The sequence below is a fragment of the Ipomoea nil genome, unplaced genomic scaffold (genome assembly GCF_001879475.1).
Source record: "Ipomoea nil cultivar Tokyo-kokei standard unplaced genomic scaffold, Asagao_1.1 scaffold2805, whole genome shotgun sequence".
Classification (NCBI taxonomy): Eukaryota; Viridiplantae; Streptophyta; class Magnoliopsida; order Solanales; family Convolvulaceae; genus Ipomoea; species Ipomoea nil.
The window spans coordinates 128,064-145,959 of record NW_017619233.1 but is presented as its reverse complement, the minus strand read 5'-3'; the positions used below and the strand labels follow the sequence as shown (position 1 = coordinate 145,959).

At 38.1% G+C, this 17,896-nt stretch overlaps 1 protein-coding gene and 1 long non-coding RNA gene across 3 annotated transcripts; both read left to right on the top strand.

The window, feature by feature from the left end:
• The first annotated feature begins 554 nt into the window (after positions 1-554).
• Positions 555-17,692, top strand: LOC109157973. The gene is made up of 3 exons (XR_002050300.1): positions 555-567; positions 6,133-6,135; positions 17,577-17,692. It is a non-coding gene; the product is annotated as an uncharacterized LOC109157973 (long non-coding RNA).
• Positions 13,534-15,804, top strand: LOC109157971 (L-type lectin-domain containing receptor kinase IV.2-like). Of its 2 annotated transcripts, none has more exons than XM_019305778.1 (2): positions 13,534-15,646; positions 15,753-15,804. In XM_019305778.1, exon 1 carries the CDS (start codon positions 13,602-13,604, stop codon positions 15,612-15,614), a length of 2,013 nt encoding a protein of 670 aa, XP_019161323.1. In that variant the 5' UTR covers positions 13,534-13,601; the 3' UTR covers positions 15,615-15,646; positions 15,753-15,804. The 2 variants fall into 2 exon arrangements, with proteins under 2 accessions (XP_019161323.1, XP_019161324.1); XM_019305779.1 differs by lacking the exon at positions 15,753-15,804 and having other exon boundaries at positions 13,534-15,353; positions 15,445-15,536.
• Positions 17,693-17,896: the final 204 nt, after the last annotated feature.

Genomic DNA, 17,896 nt, shown 5'->3' with positions numbered 1-17,896 from the left:
TAGATTGATTTTGTCCAGTTGGGAAGTTCTCTTGATTGATTGAAGCACTTTTGTTTCTAAATTTGTTGAATTTTTTGAGAACTCTATTGAAATTCTTTGTTAGGAGAGCAATTGATTGTTCCATGGTCTTGGTATCAATTCCTGGGCTCTCTTCTTGTTTTGATTGGAATGTTATTCGTTTGCCATTACTTTTCTTGTTCTGTAGCATCTCAAGCTCATAGGTTTGAAGATTTCCCATTAAATCACTAAGTTTGCAAGTGTTTAGATTTTTGTTTTCTTGAATGGTTGTAACTTTCATCAGGAATTTTTTAGGTAGAGGTCAAAGAACCTTTTTGATGAGCCTAGCTAGGCTCAGGAATAGGTTCGCCTATGTTAAACGCATCTCCAGCAATCCCTAAAACTCTTGCACACCGTGAGATATCTTCCTCTTCTTTCATTTTTAAATTCTCAAACTGTGTTTGTATCATTTGCAGCTTGGATTGCTTAACAGAAGTGTTTCCTTCGTGATGATCACATAGTATATCCCATGCAATCTTTGCTATACCAGTGGTGGCGATTAGTTTGAAAGTTTCTTCACTCACGGTTCCATAGATTGCATTCATGGCTTTTGAATTGTAATTTTATTCCCTTCGTTCTTCTTTGTTCCATTCTGTTTTAGGTTTTTGATTAACTTTATCATCAACGGGATTCTTCCATTCTTTCTCAACGGCTTCCCAGACTCCTTCTCCTTGTGCTAATATGTATATTTTCATCCTAGCTTTCCAGTAGGAGAAATTTGTACCAACTAGAGCAGGGGACCTGGTGTTTGACAGTCTTTCTCTGGGAAACTCCATTAGGATCCTACTAACAACTTAAGCTGTTTGGCTCTGGTATCAATTGAAATTTGTAGAATGCAGCACACAGTGATGTCGAAACTGAAGTTGTAACACAAACAATCTGTAACGCATTTCGGGCAAACAACCCTAATCTGCGAGGCACTTCTCAATTTGAGAATTTGCCTAAATCCACTAAAAGCTCAATATTTAAAGTACACTGTTTGGAACCTGAGATCCACAATAGAATGATCTTTCCTACCAAACTATTGAAACCTAAACACATGTACTACTTGGGGAATTTAATAACTCTTCTCAAAGACTCTCGGACCTCACAAGATTAATGTTGAATGCATGAGTTCTGCAATAAAGAACAACCCTTATTTATAGTAGCTACTCCTAACAGATTCGTGAATAACAAAACTATTCTTAATCAAACTAGAACTGGAAAATCTTCAACAACAAATCCCCTTAGAACTAGTATTCTTCAATAACTATTCCTCTTAGCACTGATATTCCTTTATAGAACTGGAATTCTTTTTACACATAACTTTGACAAAATACTTTGAGTTAACAGTTGGGCTACTATTGAGGACGATCTTCATATGGCAGTGTTGGATTTCTTTGCAGGCATTCCCATTCCACAGCCTATTGCTAGTGCCCAGATAATTCTGATTCCTAAGAAGCCGAACCTGGATAAGTTCGTGGATTTCCAGCCTATTTGCTTATGCACGTTGTGAGCAAAGTGTTCACCAGGATCATTACTACACATCTCAAACGTTTACCTCCAAAGTTTATCTCCCGTAAACAGGTGGGTTTCGTTAGTGGACGAAGTATTTAGGACAATGTGTTGTTAGCTTACGAATTAATTCGTTGCATCGATAAGAGGTGTTGGGCTCTAATGTGGCAATTAAATTTGATATGATGAAGGCTTTCGATCGGGTGGCCTGACCCTTTCTCCGTGCTATTCTGTCTCGATTTGGGTTTGCATCTTCCTTTGTATATTTGATTATGAATAATTTGGTCGTAACTAGCCTTTCTGTCCTTGTTAATGGTATACTACGTAACTTAATAGACAACGTTTTTTAAATAATCGCCTTATAATATATTGTGTTATACTACGTCACTTAATAGACGACAATTGTTTAAATAACTGTCGTATATAGTTGACATACACTACGGTTGTTTAACTGTCGTATATAGTTAACATACACGATGGTTCTCAAAATCGCCGTAGAAGTGTATATTTACAACGATAGTCACTTCGAAAACTGCCGTGTATGTGTTAAAAAAATCACCGGTGGTTATTTAAAGTGTATGACGTAAAAAAAATTAATTAAGGTTGACGGTAAATATGTTACCGGAAATATAATATTATAAGAGTAACGAATAGTTGTATTGCTTCTTGTCTCAGTATAGAAAGTACAGTGTGTCCCCTGCTCAGCTGAGGGAAGTTCTATTTATGCTAGGTCCTAACGGTAACAACATGAAGAGTCATCATTGGGGAGCTGAGCTAACGGCAAGAATATGAAGAGTCATGAATGAGGCGTTGAGGCTTTAACTCTCTCTCATCAAAGGTGGCATCAATGGTGGCTTCAAAGACAATAAAGGTGACACCTGTTGGAATTCCTAACCGTTGGAGTTCTGCCCGTTGGGTTCCCATGTGATGCTGAGTCAATGCCCATTTGTGATCCGGGTCGGGTGCCAGCCCTATTATCCTGTCACCAGTCCCCCCTACTCCTAAGGCAACGGATGTGTTTGAGTTGACTTGGGAGTAAAGCTGAATTTGCTTGATATCGTGGAGAATCCCGATTGATCCCGAGTATGTGATTTTATTTTCGAAATCACACATGAATTTTTTTTTTTATGCTGGCCGAGACGGGCTGCGGCTTAGGCTGGCCGAGGTGCGTGCCTCCGGCCGAGGCATCGCCTCAACCGAGCGTGGCCGAGGCATCGCCTCAACTGATCGTGGCCGAGGCGTCGCCTCGACCGATCGTGGCCGAGGCGTGCGCCTCGGCTGACCGTGGCCGAGGCGTCGCCTCGACCGACCGTGGCCGAGGCGTGCGCCTCGGCTGAGGTGGCCGAGGCGTGTGCTTTGGCTGATCGCGGCGAGGCGTAGCCTCGACCGATCGTGTTTTCTTTTTTTTTTTTTTTTTTTTTTTTTTTTGCTGAGACGGACTTCGGCGTTGGCCGAGGCGGGCGCCTCGGCCAACCCCTCGACTGATCGTGGCCGAGGCGTCGCCTCGACCAATCGTGGCCGAGGCGTGCGCCTCGGCTGACCGTGGCCGAGGCGTCGCCTTGACCGACCGTGGCCGAGGCGTCGCCTCGACCGATCGTGGGCCGAGGCGTCGCCTCGACCTATCGTGGCCGAGGCGTCGCCTCGACCGATCGTGGCCGAGGCGTCGCCTCGACCGATCGTGGCCGAGGCGTGGCCTCGACCGATCGTGGCCAAGGCGTGCGCTTCGGCTGATCGCGGCCGAGGCGTCGCCTCGACCGATCGTGGTCAAGGCGTGCGCTTCGGCTGATCGCGGCCTAGGCGTAGCCTCGTCCGATGGTTTTTTTTTTTTTTTTTTTTTTTTTTCTTTTTTTTTGGGGCCGTGGCGTGCGCCTCAGCCATGTGGCCGAGGCGTGACCTCGGCCATGTGGCCGAGGCGCGACCTCGGCCACTTGGCCGAGGCTTGTGCCTCGGCCTTGGCTGAGGCGCACCCTCAGCCAATTTTTTTTTTTTTTTTTTTTTTTTTTTTTTTTGAAACAACATGGGCGGACCGCAAGCACGAGATATTTTTCCAAAAGATTTCAGAATGCAAAGCGGGCGGACCGCGATTTCCAAACACCAGTTCCAAACGACTACTAGAATATTATGGAAAATACTTAATCAAATGTTCCTAGCTCCATACCCGATCGATCATCCTTACAGATGGTGTGAACTTATAGATCATTTCTGCCAATCTTTTTGCATGCTTTAACGTAACAACTGCGGGCCGCTCGCTGGTCTCCTCTGACGACCCCTATCCCGCTCAAAGTGGGGAACTTCATACACAAGTGTTCCACCGACACTATGGTCTTGAGGTTCTCCAGTGCCGGTCTCCCCAATATGATGTTGTGCGCGCAAGTGAGTTTTACCACGATGAATTCCAAGTCAAGTTTGCGAATGTTAGGGCTCGTGCCTATCTCCACTGGTAAGACCACTGACCCCTCCGTCTCCACTGAATCACCCGTAAATCCAGAGAGTGGGGTACGTACTTCTTTGAGCTGGTTCCTAAGTATCCCTAACTTGGTGAAGGCATCGTAATACATCACATTGACTGAGCTTCCCGTGTCGACTAAGATGCGGCGGATAATGACATCATTGACGTCCATCTCAATTACCAGGGCGTCACGATGGGGTAACGGGCCCTCTGGGAGGTCATCATCAGAGAAGGTGATGGCCTCCTGTCTCTGTTTCTTTTCTCTGGGAAGACTCGCCACTTCTCCCACGTATAGCTGCCGGCTCCACTTCTTTCTTTCCGCGGGCGTGTCGCCCCCTGCAGGTCCACCATAGATAAAGTGTATGGTGTGCTTCTTTTGTCCTCTGGGCGCCACCTCGGTTTCTTTCTCGCTATCACTCTGCTCAGATATTTGGTCATGGTCTCTTTTTTTTGACGTTTGAGGTGGACGGCTCGGTGTCATCCTCATTCCTCCAGACATTTTTTGGTGGATTGTGTTGCGGCTGTTGCTGCTGCTTGGATCGCTTGACGAAATGTCGGAAGTAGCCCTGCTGGATGAGGTCTTCTATTTGTCTCTTCAAAACGTGACACTCATCCGTATCGTGTCCGGCATGCCTATGAAACCTGCAGTACTTTGTTTGGTCTGCCTTTGGGGAGACCTTCATGCACTCCTCGGAGAATTCTACCATTCCCATCTCCTCAGCTTGCTTTAGAATGACACTGACGGGATGGGTAAGAGGACTCAAATTACGCAAGGGGACCAGGCGAGGCCGTTCGTGGTCTCGGCCTTTCCCTGCGGTCGGGTGGTTCGAGAGTGGTGCCTGGCTGGGCGGACCAGCTTTCCCAGGCTTCCCATCTTTCCTACCATCCTCTTCGTCCTTCTTCTTCCTGTCGACGTCCTCTGCTTCGGCATAGCGGCTAGCCGTCCTCATCAGATCTTCGTAAGAGCGGGGGTGGTGAGCGTTCAGCTGCTTGTGGAAATACCCTGATCTTAAGGCATGGATAAATATCGGGATCGCCGCCTTGGAGTCGAAGTCGTAGACATTATTGACTTCCTTTTTCCATTTGATCAGGAAGTCTTTGAGGCTCTCGCCTCTATCTTGCTTCACTACACAGAGGTGAGAGAAGGGTTTCTTGCGATGTATGCTACCGGAGAAGTATGTTAGGAAGCTCTTGGATAACTCCCCAAAGTTTTGGATCGACCCATCTGGGATGGTGTTAAACCAGTCTTGGGCCGCTCCATCCAGTGTGGACAAGAACGCTCGGCACATGATGGCGTCCCCTGCCCCGATCATTACCATAGCAGCCTTGTACCTCGTCATGTGGACACGTGGGTCAGTGGCCCCCGTGTACTCCTTGATGGCGGGCAACCTAAAGTCCCTCGGCAAAGGTACGTCCATGATGCTAGGGGAGAATGGTGCTGCCATCCGTACCTCAGGTTCCGGCGACTGCTCCCGTGCCTCCACCCTTCTTGCTAACTCCTCGATTCTTCTCTGCAGCCTCTCGACCAGGGCCGACTCGTCAGGGTGCCGACGCGGGGCCGGCTGCCGCTCCTCCATGTGTCGGCGTGGAGCTAGTTCATCGACGTGTTGTCTATCTGAGTGTCGACGCGGAGCGGGTTCCTCGACGTTCCGTCCATCCAAGTGTCGGTGTGGGACCCGCTCATCAGCGCGTCGCTTCTCCGCCGAGTGCCGACGCAGAGCCGACTCATCGACGCGTCGCTCCTCCAGGTGTCGACGTAGGGCCGACTCATCAACGTGTCGGCGTGGGATCGGCTCCCGAGACTTGCCCACCTCCTCTGTGGGTGATCTCTCGGCTTGTCTGTTCTCGTGTTGGCGAGGGCCTCTGGTAGAGGACCCCTCGGCCCGTGATCCTAATCTTTGCCGCACGGGCGCCCTCTGTCCCAATTGTTCTGGCGCAGATTGGGAAGGGCCTGGTTGTCGTCTGGCCGGTCCACTTCTTTGGGCCTCTACCCCTATTTGCTGGGGCCGCGGCGTGGGCACTTGGCCTTGCAGTCCCACCGCCACCTGATTTAGCGCCGCCGTCACTGCTTGCTGAATGATATCGGCGGTCGCCTGGAGGTTCACGGCTTGGTTCACCCCCCCATTGTTGAGTTGGTCTCGAAGGTCCCCGGGCCTCCTGTTCACGGCTTGGTTTACCCCTCCATTGTTGAGTTGGTCTCGAAGGTCCCCGGGCCTCCCGTTGTTGAGCTGTTCTCGGAGGTCCCCTCCGCGATTGTTGGTGAGTTGGTCCCGGAGGTCACCTGAGGCATTGCCATTGTTCACGTTGCGAGAACCGTGGGAGCTGCGGGATGCCATTCTTTCAGGCTTGCTGTTGAAAGAGAAAAAGAGTAGTGTTGTAGCCTGCTTGAGTATTTGACTCAGGCTCTCAATGAAAGCACCAATGACAGTAAATATGTTACCGGAAATATAATATTATAAGAGTAACGAATAGTTGTATTGCTTCTTGTCTCAGTATAGAAAGTACAGTGTGTCCCCTGCTCAGCTGAGGGAAGTTCTATTTATGCTAGGTCCTAACGGTAACAACATGAAGAGTCATCATTGGGGAGCTGAGCTAACGGCAAGAATATGAAGAGTCATGAATGAGGCGTTGAGGCTTTAACTCTCTCTCATCAAAGGTGGCATCAATGGTGGCTTCAAAGACAATAAAGGTGACACCTGTTGGAATTCCTAACCGTTGGAGTTCTGCCCGTTGGGTTCCCATGTGATGCTGAGTCAATGCCCATTTGTGATCCGGGTCGGGTGCCAGCCCTATTATCCTGCCGGACACAATCCAAAAAATGCGTGCCAGCCCTAATATACGACGGTTATTTAAAAAACCATCGTCTATTAAGTGAAGTAGTATAACAAAATATATTAGACGACGGTTATTTAAAAACCGTCGTCTATTAAGTGACGTAGTATAACAAAATATATTAAACGGCGGTTATTTAAAAAAACCTCCGTCTATTAAGTGACGTAGTATACCATTTATGTAGTAGTGATTAGGGACGAAATTTGCAATTTTAGTATAACCCAGGAATGAAAAGTGCAACGCCAATGATAACTTAGGGACGAAAAGTGAGCATGACCAACACTCAGGGACAAATTCTACAATTACTCTATAACTCAGGAACGAAATGTGAGCATGATCAACACTCAAGGACGAATTCTACAATTACCTTATAACTTAGGGACGAAAAGTACAATTTTTTCTATATTATATTAAGAAATTCAAACTCAATACAATAACAAAAGTTTAGCATTGTAAAGTGATATATCGTTAAAACAATGCTATTACCTATCAGCTATCTGCTAATATAATTAGCTTTTTGCTAATAGTCAAGCACTCTCAAAATCTTATGTAGAATTTTTTTGTTAATACACGCCGATTATGGAAGTGTATTAGATCATGTCAAAGTTCTTATAAATTAAATGGATATATGTGGCATATATTATTTTTTGAAAAATAATTTAAAAACTGGGTGAAATTAAAGAAGTTAGAGCTCACCAACTATCTTGTAGTGTGATGCATCTCAATTACCATTTCAAATGGAAGGTCATATATTCAAATTAGGATGGTGGGGTTTTAAATTTTTTGAATTGAAAATGTTTGAGAAAATATGAAACATATATTATCTTTAAAGAATGATGAGTATTTCGGGGATAAAAAAAGGGAATAATAATAATAATAATAATAATAATAATAATAATAATAATAATAATAATAATTTGAGCGCAATTGCAAGCTAACAGCATAAATTTGAAATAATTCAATAAATTTTTGGGGCCAATATTGTAATTATAAAAACATGTAAGGGTGAGTATTAATAAACAAAGCTCTAAAATGACCTGTAAACAGCCCATTTTCATTCATCTCCTCCCTCAGCCATATCTCCTCTTTCAATTCCTTTGAAGCCATAGCAGAAAACGGTGAGAATTGATGGCGAAGTTCAGCGGCGGCTGCGAAACCTGTGGCGTCAATGGCTTTAGCTAGGAACTTCATTCCCGAGCTCTTGTAGATAGCCAAAAAAAAAAAAAAAAATGAATTTTGCAGAAGTAGAGGAACCATTTTTGGCCAGGTTTGTTGTTCTTTTTATTTATTCTTTAATGAGTTCCTTGTTGGATATCGTTATTTTTCTCGTGAAAGGAGGTCCCTTACAAAAGTTTTGTTTAATTTAATCATTATATTTTACATGAACAGATACTATAATATAATAGGGCTAATAACATTAAAAAAAAAAATCATTATATTTTACTTTTGTTCAATTTAATTTTTATATTTTAAAATTTAATACAAGATAATAATTAACGATTTTAATATGACTATTAACTTTTTTTACGCGACATCAATGATGTCACTATCTAACAACTTAGTCAATGATGTGGTATGTCAACTGTCAACTCATTATTTTCTTTTCCCAAATACTGCCCACTAAACCATTAAGCTAAGTCTGTGCGGGTCAACTCATTATTTTGTTACTATTGTTAGGCAAACTTTCTTATAAGATCATTTCATCATAAGTAATCACTCAACTTCTAATATTACATTTTGATTTAAAATTATTACTATTTTCATCAAAAGTATTACATTTTTTTCTCATAAGTATTACTCTCTCTCATAAGTAATAATTAAATAATTTATCTATAATTAATATTGCATTTTTTCTCATAATTAACAGTTTAACCCGTAGATATTATAAAAGTGTTACATTTTTTCTTAAAAATATTACACCTTTTTTATAAATCACAAATAATTTATTCTTGATTAGTATTACATTTTTTCAGTATAAGTATTACATTTTCATTGTAACCCGACCTGTCTCATAAATAAGGATATGTGAGACGGTTCCACATGAGAGTCACCCATTTTGTTAATATTTAATAATAATTATTTATATCACCAACTTATTATATAGATCTATCTAAAATTTAAAAATTTATAACATATTTAATTCATCACGAAATATGTTAGGAACGAAATAGCATTCCAAGAGAATAGCCATGTACCACCTTGTCATGTACAAAGGTGAAATTTGTCACAAGAAATCAAGGATCAAGTTTTACAAGCGGCAAAAATTAGTCTTGGAGTTAAATAAAAAAAAAAAAAAAAAAAAAAAAAAGACTAAACCCTTCACTTGTCAGACACCAAACATACCATAGTGATACAAATTGAGTTAACCAAAAAAAAAAAAAAAAAAAAGTCAGAGATTGAACCTAATTTGTGGTATTTATATATAGACATGGGGACATCTAAAAGTTAGAGTACAAAATGACTTTAGTAGGCACCGATAATCGTAGTATACGTGAGATGGAAAGTAGGTTGAGTAAGATGGAATCTTACTCGGGATATCGTTCTCTAAGAATGATGAATGTGAATTGAACAATGAGTGGCTACATACAAATTTTTGTAAAAGCCGTAAAAAGTTAAGTCTCTAGACTTTAAGAGAGAGCATTATCGAAGCAAAAAAGAAAAAATAAAGTAACGGGCAAATGTAGAGAAGCAAGTATGTAGCAAACACGAATGTAATCAAGTGAATGGAGGAGACTAGGACTAGGTGCAATGTTCCTTGATTGGATGCAATAGAATTATCCTACGTATAGAATGTAGTGTAATGCATTGATCGTGATTCTTGGAAGATAATGATTCCATTGCCAGAGCCACTCTCGTGGTCTATTTGGCCTATGAAGTAGTAAAATCCTACTCTCATAACAACCTTACTACTTCAGACATTTCATCGAACACTTTATTTTTAATTAATTCAATTTGATATTAAATTTTCTATAATAAGTATTACAATTTATTTCATAAGTAACATTTCACATATAAGTATTACAATATTTACATTAGAATTACATTTTGTAAGTATCACAATGAAAGTTATAAGTATTCCAATGTTTATCATTAGTAACAATCATTTTTACTCTAAATAGTATCACAATTTCATATATAAATATTACTCTCTCTTATCTCATTTTATCTGTCATGTATGATATTTATTGATCAAGCTAGATCTTTCTTCTTTGCTTATTTTCTTTAGTATTTTTAATTATTTTTAAATTTAATTTTTTTTTTTTGTGTTTTATAGTTCCTTTAATGTAGTTTCTAAATATATAAATTTTATATACGTACTAATACTAAACATAACATTATAAAAAATAAAATTAAAAATAAATTCAGTCATGTCTCGTTAATCGAACTAATCATATAAAATGGGACAAAAAGAATACAATATCTATTATAAATAATAATTTATTTATTTAAAATTGATATTAAATTTTCTGTAATAAATATTATGATTTATATCATAAATAACTAACAACTATTTTATATTCAATCTGTTTCATAGATTAAGATCCATGAGATAATGTTACACAAGTATGACCCATAACTTTATTTTAAATATATAGAGAGTTGAGTCCAAATGAGAACTAGAGAACTAGAGAACCAACATGTGGAGACGACAAGGGTCAACATCAAGTGGTCCAGTATCTAAAGACTTAGAGCAACCTCATTAGTGTGATTTTTCATCAAGTTTTTAAGTCGGTATATCGTGGACCGCGGTGCATAATTGATTATGCACTGCGCATCAAAACAGCGTCGTTTCTTTAAGTAAAGAAACGGCGCGTTGTTAGTGTTAACGGAGTGACACTACAGTGTATCTAAACCGATACTGCCTCACGTATTATTTTTATATTATCAAATGAAACTGCAGTTATATCAAAATGATACTGTAGTTGTGGTGAAATGAAACTGCAGTATATATAAAATGAAACTGAATAACATTTCACATATTTGAGTGTATATTGTACAATGAAGCTGTAATTATATCGAAATGATCATGTAGTTGTGTTTTAATGAAACTATAGTGTATATAAAATAAAATTAAATAACATTTTCACATATTTGAGTGTATAAATATTGAATGAAACTGTGTTATATCGAAATGAATGTAGTTGTGTTGAACTGAAACTGCAGTGTATACAAATTGAAACTGAAGAACAGAGTTATTTTTTGCGGAACGGTGAGAAACGCGTTAAACGGATTCCGTTTCTTTTCATTAAATAAAACGACGTCGTTTTGATGCACGGTACATAATCGATTATGCACCGCGGTGCACGATATAATTTGCCCAAGTTTTTTTTTGTGGGCCCCAACATCAACCCATCATCCAGTATCTCACTCAATCTCAAAAACTATTCTTTCTATTAGTTTTAGATTTTTGTTAATCTTTTGTGAATCAACTATTTAACCAATTTTACTCCATGCCACTATATTTTAATTCGTTTTTTTAATTTATTATCAATATAAAAATTATAATTATAATTATAAATTTGGTAACAGTATTATTAATAATTATAAATTTAATAATAATATTATTGATAATTATAAAATTATAATTTAATTGATAATTATGAATTTAATTACAATATTAAATTAAAAATTAAATAAATTAATTAACTGACGGCATAAATTTTTTTAAAAATTATGAATTATGTTATAAAAATTAAATTAATATTTTTTTAAACAAATAAACGTTGCAAAAACTTGAGCAAAAATCACTAATGTCATAATGTGATTGCTCGTAGCGAAATTGTAGTCAGATTCTGTAGAAAAGGGTGACTGGCGTTGATAATCTTTATCCGGGGCTCATTTGTCCACTGTCAAGTGGCCTAGGAAAGTTCATAGTCAGCATGGACCACGTGGTCTACGTCATTAACTTCGTTTGGCCCAGTTGCAGGAAAAATTGTTACGTAGATAGCCATCATTATTGTGTGGATCATATTTTGTCTACGGTAAAATAATGTATATTCAGTACAAAAATAATGTATATTCAATACAAAAATAATGTATATTATATTCAGAAAAATTTACATTATTTTTGTTCTGAATGTATATTATATTGTATAATGCACATTTAATACAAAAATAATGTACATTTAGTATATTAAAAATGTACTTTTTGTTATAATTCACATAACATTGTGTGAACCATGGTCCACACAATAATTTGCCCGTAGATCGTGGTATGTGGACTATAGTTCAAAACAACATCTTTTTTATATTATTTTTTTTTTGTTTAATGCGCGTGTTATAATAATGAATGTTTTAGGGTAAAATAATGTATTTTATGAATTATAATAATGTACTTTATGTATTTGAATAATGTATAATATAATTTATGTGTTAGAATAATTAAATTTTTAAAGTAAGATAATATATTTTTTGAATTAGAATAATGTACTTTAAATATTTTTGAATCGTGATTTACACAGTTGTGTGGACGGATCCAACAATAATGATTGAAGTTGCAGCCCCTGGTCAAGATTCATTAATTCATTTAGTCACTTCCACTAATCCAGTTCGCCTTTCCACTAGTCTTTTTTTTTTTGAATGCTACTAGCTCTATTACTCCCACTAGTCTTAATAAAAGTTAATATCCTCATTTGTCCATTAGCATTCCATTACAATTTACAATACATACCACGGATTTAAACGAATTGAGTTGAGCTTGAACTCGAGCTCCATTACTAATGGATGGGTTCAAGTTTGAGCTCAAAAATTATAGCTCAAGCTCGGCTAGTTTATTTTCGAACAGTTCGAGCTCGGCTCATTAGGCTCAAGTGTTTGAACTTCAGCTCGAGCTCGAGCTGAAGTTCGACTCATGATGGCTCGTATTTTTGAGTTCGAGCTCGAGTTCAAGAAAGATTGCTTGTAATTTTATACCCAAGTTTGACCTATTTAATTTCATGTTTCAATTAATAATAAAAATTGTTGAACTCATATATAAATAATAAAAAAAATTACTTTAAAAATAAAAAAAATTAAATATTCAATAGTCCAAACTTCAAAGTTCAAAGCACTCAAAATAAAGTTAACAACTTCACATCAACTAATGAGTCATTTTGTAATGTTTAGTTGATGGTCAAAAAACTATATATTTTTTTATTTGGTTAAAAGTTAAAGAATATGTTATCTGTTATATGACAACAATAACAACAACGGTAATAATAATAATAACAATAACAATAATAATAATAATAATAATAATAATAATAATAATAATAATAATAATAATAATAATAATAATAAGTGATGGTGTATTGGCGGTGGTGTTGGTGGTGGTAGTGTTGACAATAGTGGTCGTGGTGGTGGGGGCAGCGATACTGGTAGTGGTGATGGTAGTATGGTGGTGGTAATAATAATAATCAGAAAAATAACATGAAAAAAAATAGAGAGAAGATAAATATGAAAGAATAAAGAATCAAGAAAATGTCTTAGGACTAAAAATTTGGAAGACATTTTTCCGCCAAATTAGGTCTTTTTTCCTTGAATAGAATGAAGATTTTTCTTTAACTTTATATTTTCCTTTAAAACTAAAACATGGAAAAATCCAGAATTTATTTTCCCAGTTTCCAATTTATAATTCTTAATTTTAACTTTATAATTCCCATATAAAAATTCTTGAATGTTTATTTATTTTCAACAAATTATCCTATGACATTTCTTATAAAATTGACTCCTTGCACTTGTATAGTGTTTGAGAAGTTTTACTTGGATACTGCAACGCCGCAACAAAACGATGTGCCTCAAGCTTGTAATGTTGGTAGCCATCTCTACTGCTCAACTCTGCTACGGAACATCTGGAGACCTTGACTTCACATTCAACGGATTTAGCTCAGCCAATCTCACCCTCGACGGAATAGCTCAGATCACTTCCGATGGCTTACTGAGACTAACAAATGAAACCAATCATCAGATAGGCCGTGCCTTCTACCCCATGCCTATCAATTTCAAGAACTCACCTAACGCCTCTGCTTTCTCCTTCTCCACCACCTTTGTCTGTGCTATCGTGCCCCAGATTCAGAGTTTGTACTATGGCCTTACCTTTGCCATTACACCACCAGGAGGCCTTCCTGGAGCATTTCCAGACCCATATTTTGGCCTTTTCAATGAAGCAAACTATTATGGCAATGCTTCCAATCATGTAGTGGCAGTGGAGCTCGATACCCTCCAGAATCGTCAATTTTATGATATCGATAACAACCATGTAGGAATTGATATCAACGGCTTGAGATCAGCTTTAGCAAAACCAGCAGGGTACTATCAGGGCAACCAATTTCATAACTTCAGTCTCGGCAGTGGGGAACCAATACAAGTTTGGGTAGAATATGATGGCAGAGCTAAGCAAATGAATGTCACTGTGGCTCCTCTCAGTGTGGGTAAACCAAGTAAGCCTCTTTTGTCTTTTCGCCGTGATATTTCTGTGGACGTACTAGAAACCGTGTCGGTTGGCTTCACATCGGCCACTGGTTCAGCTGTATCAACCCAATATGTTCTAGGATGGAGCTTTAAAATGAATGGCATTGCTCAAGAACTGGATCCCTCTAAACTTCCAAAGCTTCCACGAGTGGGGCCTAAGAAAAAATCAAGATTTCTGGTGATTGGGGTGCCTGTGATTGCAATATTTTGTCTGGTTGTTATTGTGTGTGGAGTGGGTTATTATGTATTAAGGAAGAGGAAGTTTGCGGAGTTGCTTGAGGACTGGGAACTCGAGTATGGGCCGCACAGGTTCAATTACAAAGAATTGTACTTTGCCACCAAGGGGTTTTCAGACAAACAAATATTGGGGGCAGGGGGGTTCGGCAAAGTTTATAGAGGAGTGTTACCCAACTCAAAAACTGAGATTGCTGTGAAGAAAATTTACCACCAATCTACACATGGAATGAGATCCTTTATTGCTGAAGTTGTTAGTTTGGGGCGGTTGTGTCATAGGAATTTAGTTCCTCTTCTTGGCTATTGCAGACGTAAAAGAGAGTTGCTTTTGGTTTACGAGTACATGCCAAATGGAAGTCTTGATAAGTATTTGTTTGACAATCCAATACGCACTCTTGGTTGGAACCAAAGATTTCAAGTCATCAAAGGAGTGGCATCAGCTCTATTCTATCTCCATGAAGAGTGGGAGAAGGTGGTGGTTCACAGAGATATAAAGCCTAATAACGTCTTACTAGATAGTGATTGGAATGCAAGGCTTGGAGATTTTGGTCTCGCTAGATTGTATGATCATGGATCCGATCCTCAAACTACACATCTAGCAGGAACACATGGCTACCTTGCCCCAGAATATATTAGAACATGCAAGGCCACAACCTCCTCTGATATGTTTGCTTTTGGAGTATTCTTACTTGAAGTTGTATGTGGCAGAAGGGCTATAGAACATAAAGCGCCCTATGAGGTTCTTATTTTGGTAGAGTGGGTGTTTTTGTTGTGGAACAGAGGCGAAATATTGCAGATTATTGATCCTAAACTTGGTGAAGATTATATTGTTGAAGAGGTAAACATTGTCTTAAAACTTGGATTGTTGTGTTGTTTAGTAGATACCGAATTTAGACCTAACATTCAACAAATTGTTCGATACTTGGAAGGCTCTGTAGCTTTGCCAGAGCTATCATTGCTCACTCTCTCCACTGCCGGCTTGACTATTTCTCGAAGTGAAGGCTTTGATGATTTTGTTGCATCACTTTCATATTCTAAAGGGAATATAGACTCTCATTGTTCTTCAATCACAAACTCCGTCACTTATGATGGCCGTTGATTACAAGGATAGATGAGGGAGTTTAATACTTACATTGAAATAATTGTGTATTAACTATGGTCATTAAAATATTTTATTTATAGTATATTTGATTCTCTAATTATAGTACTTTATTTAGTGGGTATAGTCTCATGTTTTATTTGATGTAATACTATCTTTGTTTGTATATATAAAGGAATAATATATAGTTTGTTTTCAATAATATATCATTATATATATTTACTTGGACAATCCCATTAAACATAAAGGAAAGATTTATGACGTGAGTGGTATAGTTCATGGTACGGTTGATTGATATTGGATGATTAAGTGAGAGCAGTCATAGACAAGCTAAGAGCATCCATAATACAAGCTAAGAGCATCTATAATAGTGAAGTTTTTTTGTGGTTTTTGAAGAATTTTTGTAACTGTGATTAAGAAATAGAATATGTGAGGAAAGAGAAAAAAGAAGAAAAAAATAAAAATAAAAACTGTTTTTTTTTTTTATTATAAAAAGGTAACTGTTAGAGTGCCTGACGCGCACGTGGCTCGAAGTGATTAGAGGACTTCTTCAGTGGGTCCCACATTTTGACAAAAAAAAAAAAAAAAAAAAATCTCCCTTGTTGAACAACCCCATTTTTCTCTTGCTTACATTCTCTCTCCAACATGTCATCATGTACTGTTCCAAAAATTACAAAATATCCATTGATATGGATGTCCTAAGGCTATTGAACCACAAACAAATTTTACCTGAAACTAATGAGCTAGCTTGATAAGATATAAAATTTTAAGGGTTACGCAAAAAAAAAAAAAAAAAAAAAAAAAAAAAAAAAAAAAAACTGATAAGCCCATAACCAATAAGCTTGGAGGTCCAAATAGACTATTCCTAAATTTAGGGTGCGTTTGGAAACCTTGGCTAGAGGGAGAAAATGAAAGTCAATGGAAAAAAGGGGTGTGATCAATGGAAAAAATAAGGGGATTTTTCGAAAAACTACTTCCTTTTTTTTTGGGGGAGTTATTTTCTGTTTGCAGCAGTGGAGTAGCCAATCACCCGCCGCTGCCGCCACCACCATTGTATATTTTAAATATTTTAAAATTAAAAATAATTATACTCATTTTCCAGAAAATGAACCAAACACACCAATACAATTTTCTGGAATGCAACCAAACACTGAAAAAGAAAATATTTTCTAAAAAATAACTCATTTTCAAGAAAACATTTTCCATAACTCATTTTCCTACTTTTCAAACACACGCTTAGTGAAATAGCATGATTGTCCTAGTTGCTCAAAGATACCAATCTTTATGCTGTGCAACCGTGTGCACCATGCATGGTGCACACGGTTGCAAAAACGACGTCGTTTTGACTAAAAACGCGCGTCCGACTTAAAAAAAAAAATCAGTTTCGATTCCCGTCAACAGCATTATGTTGTGCATAATTTGAACTATATAGTTCATTCATTCTGGATTTTTAGTTCATTCATTCTGGATTTTTAGACGAAAATTGAAACTGATTTTTTTTTTCCATTCATGTTGGATATTTAGTTCACTCATTCTGTATTTAGTTCATTCATTCTAGATATATAGTTCAAATTATGCAAAACATAATGCTGTTGCCGGAAATCGAAACTGATTTTTTTTAAAGTCGGACGCGCGTTTTTAGTCAAAACGACGTCATTTTTTGCAACAGTGTGCACCATGCATGGTGCATACGGTTGCACAGCATAATTTGCCACTAAAGCTACTCCAGGTACGCACTCCACGTCTGCCACTACCAAAGTTTGATTTAATAATTATAACATTACCTCTTTTAAACAAGTCAGAAATATTAACCATTCCAATTTCAAAATATCATCAGCATATTTCTTTTATAAAGATTCCACCAGCCATCTGAACGACTTCAAGACTAAGAAAGTAGCATATAAGGCCCATATCCGTATTTTCAAATCTCTTAATGAGTGCCTTCCTAAATTCTTAGATTAGTTTCAAGTAAAAATCAAATCATCAACATAGAGACAGATTATAAAAATATCTCCAGAATCTATGAATTTGACATATAGAGTATGCTCTTGACGACATCTCATAAAACCACTTTCAACCAGTGTTGTAAAATTCGGCCTAAGCAGCGCCTAGGCGCTTGACGCCCCTAGGCTGTGCCGTTTTCACATGTAGACGCCACCTAGTCGGCTGAAGCGTAGTATATTTGCAAACAAATAATTCTCGGAGTACGAGTTATCGATCCACAGGGAAGTGGTTGTATCAAGCACTAGTTACTAACTTATTCATTAGAGCTAATCCTAACA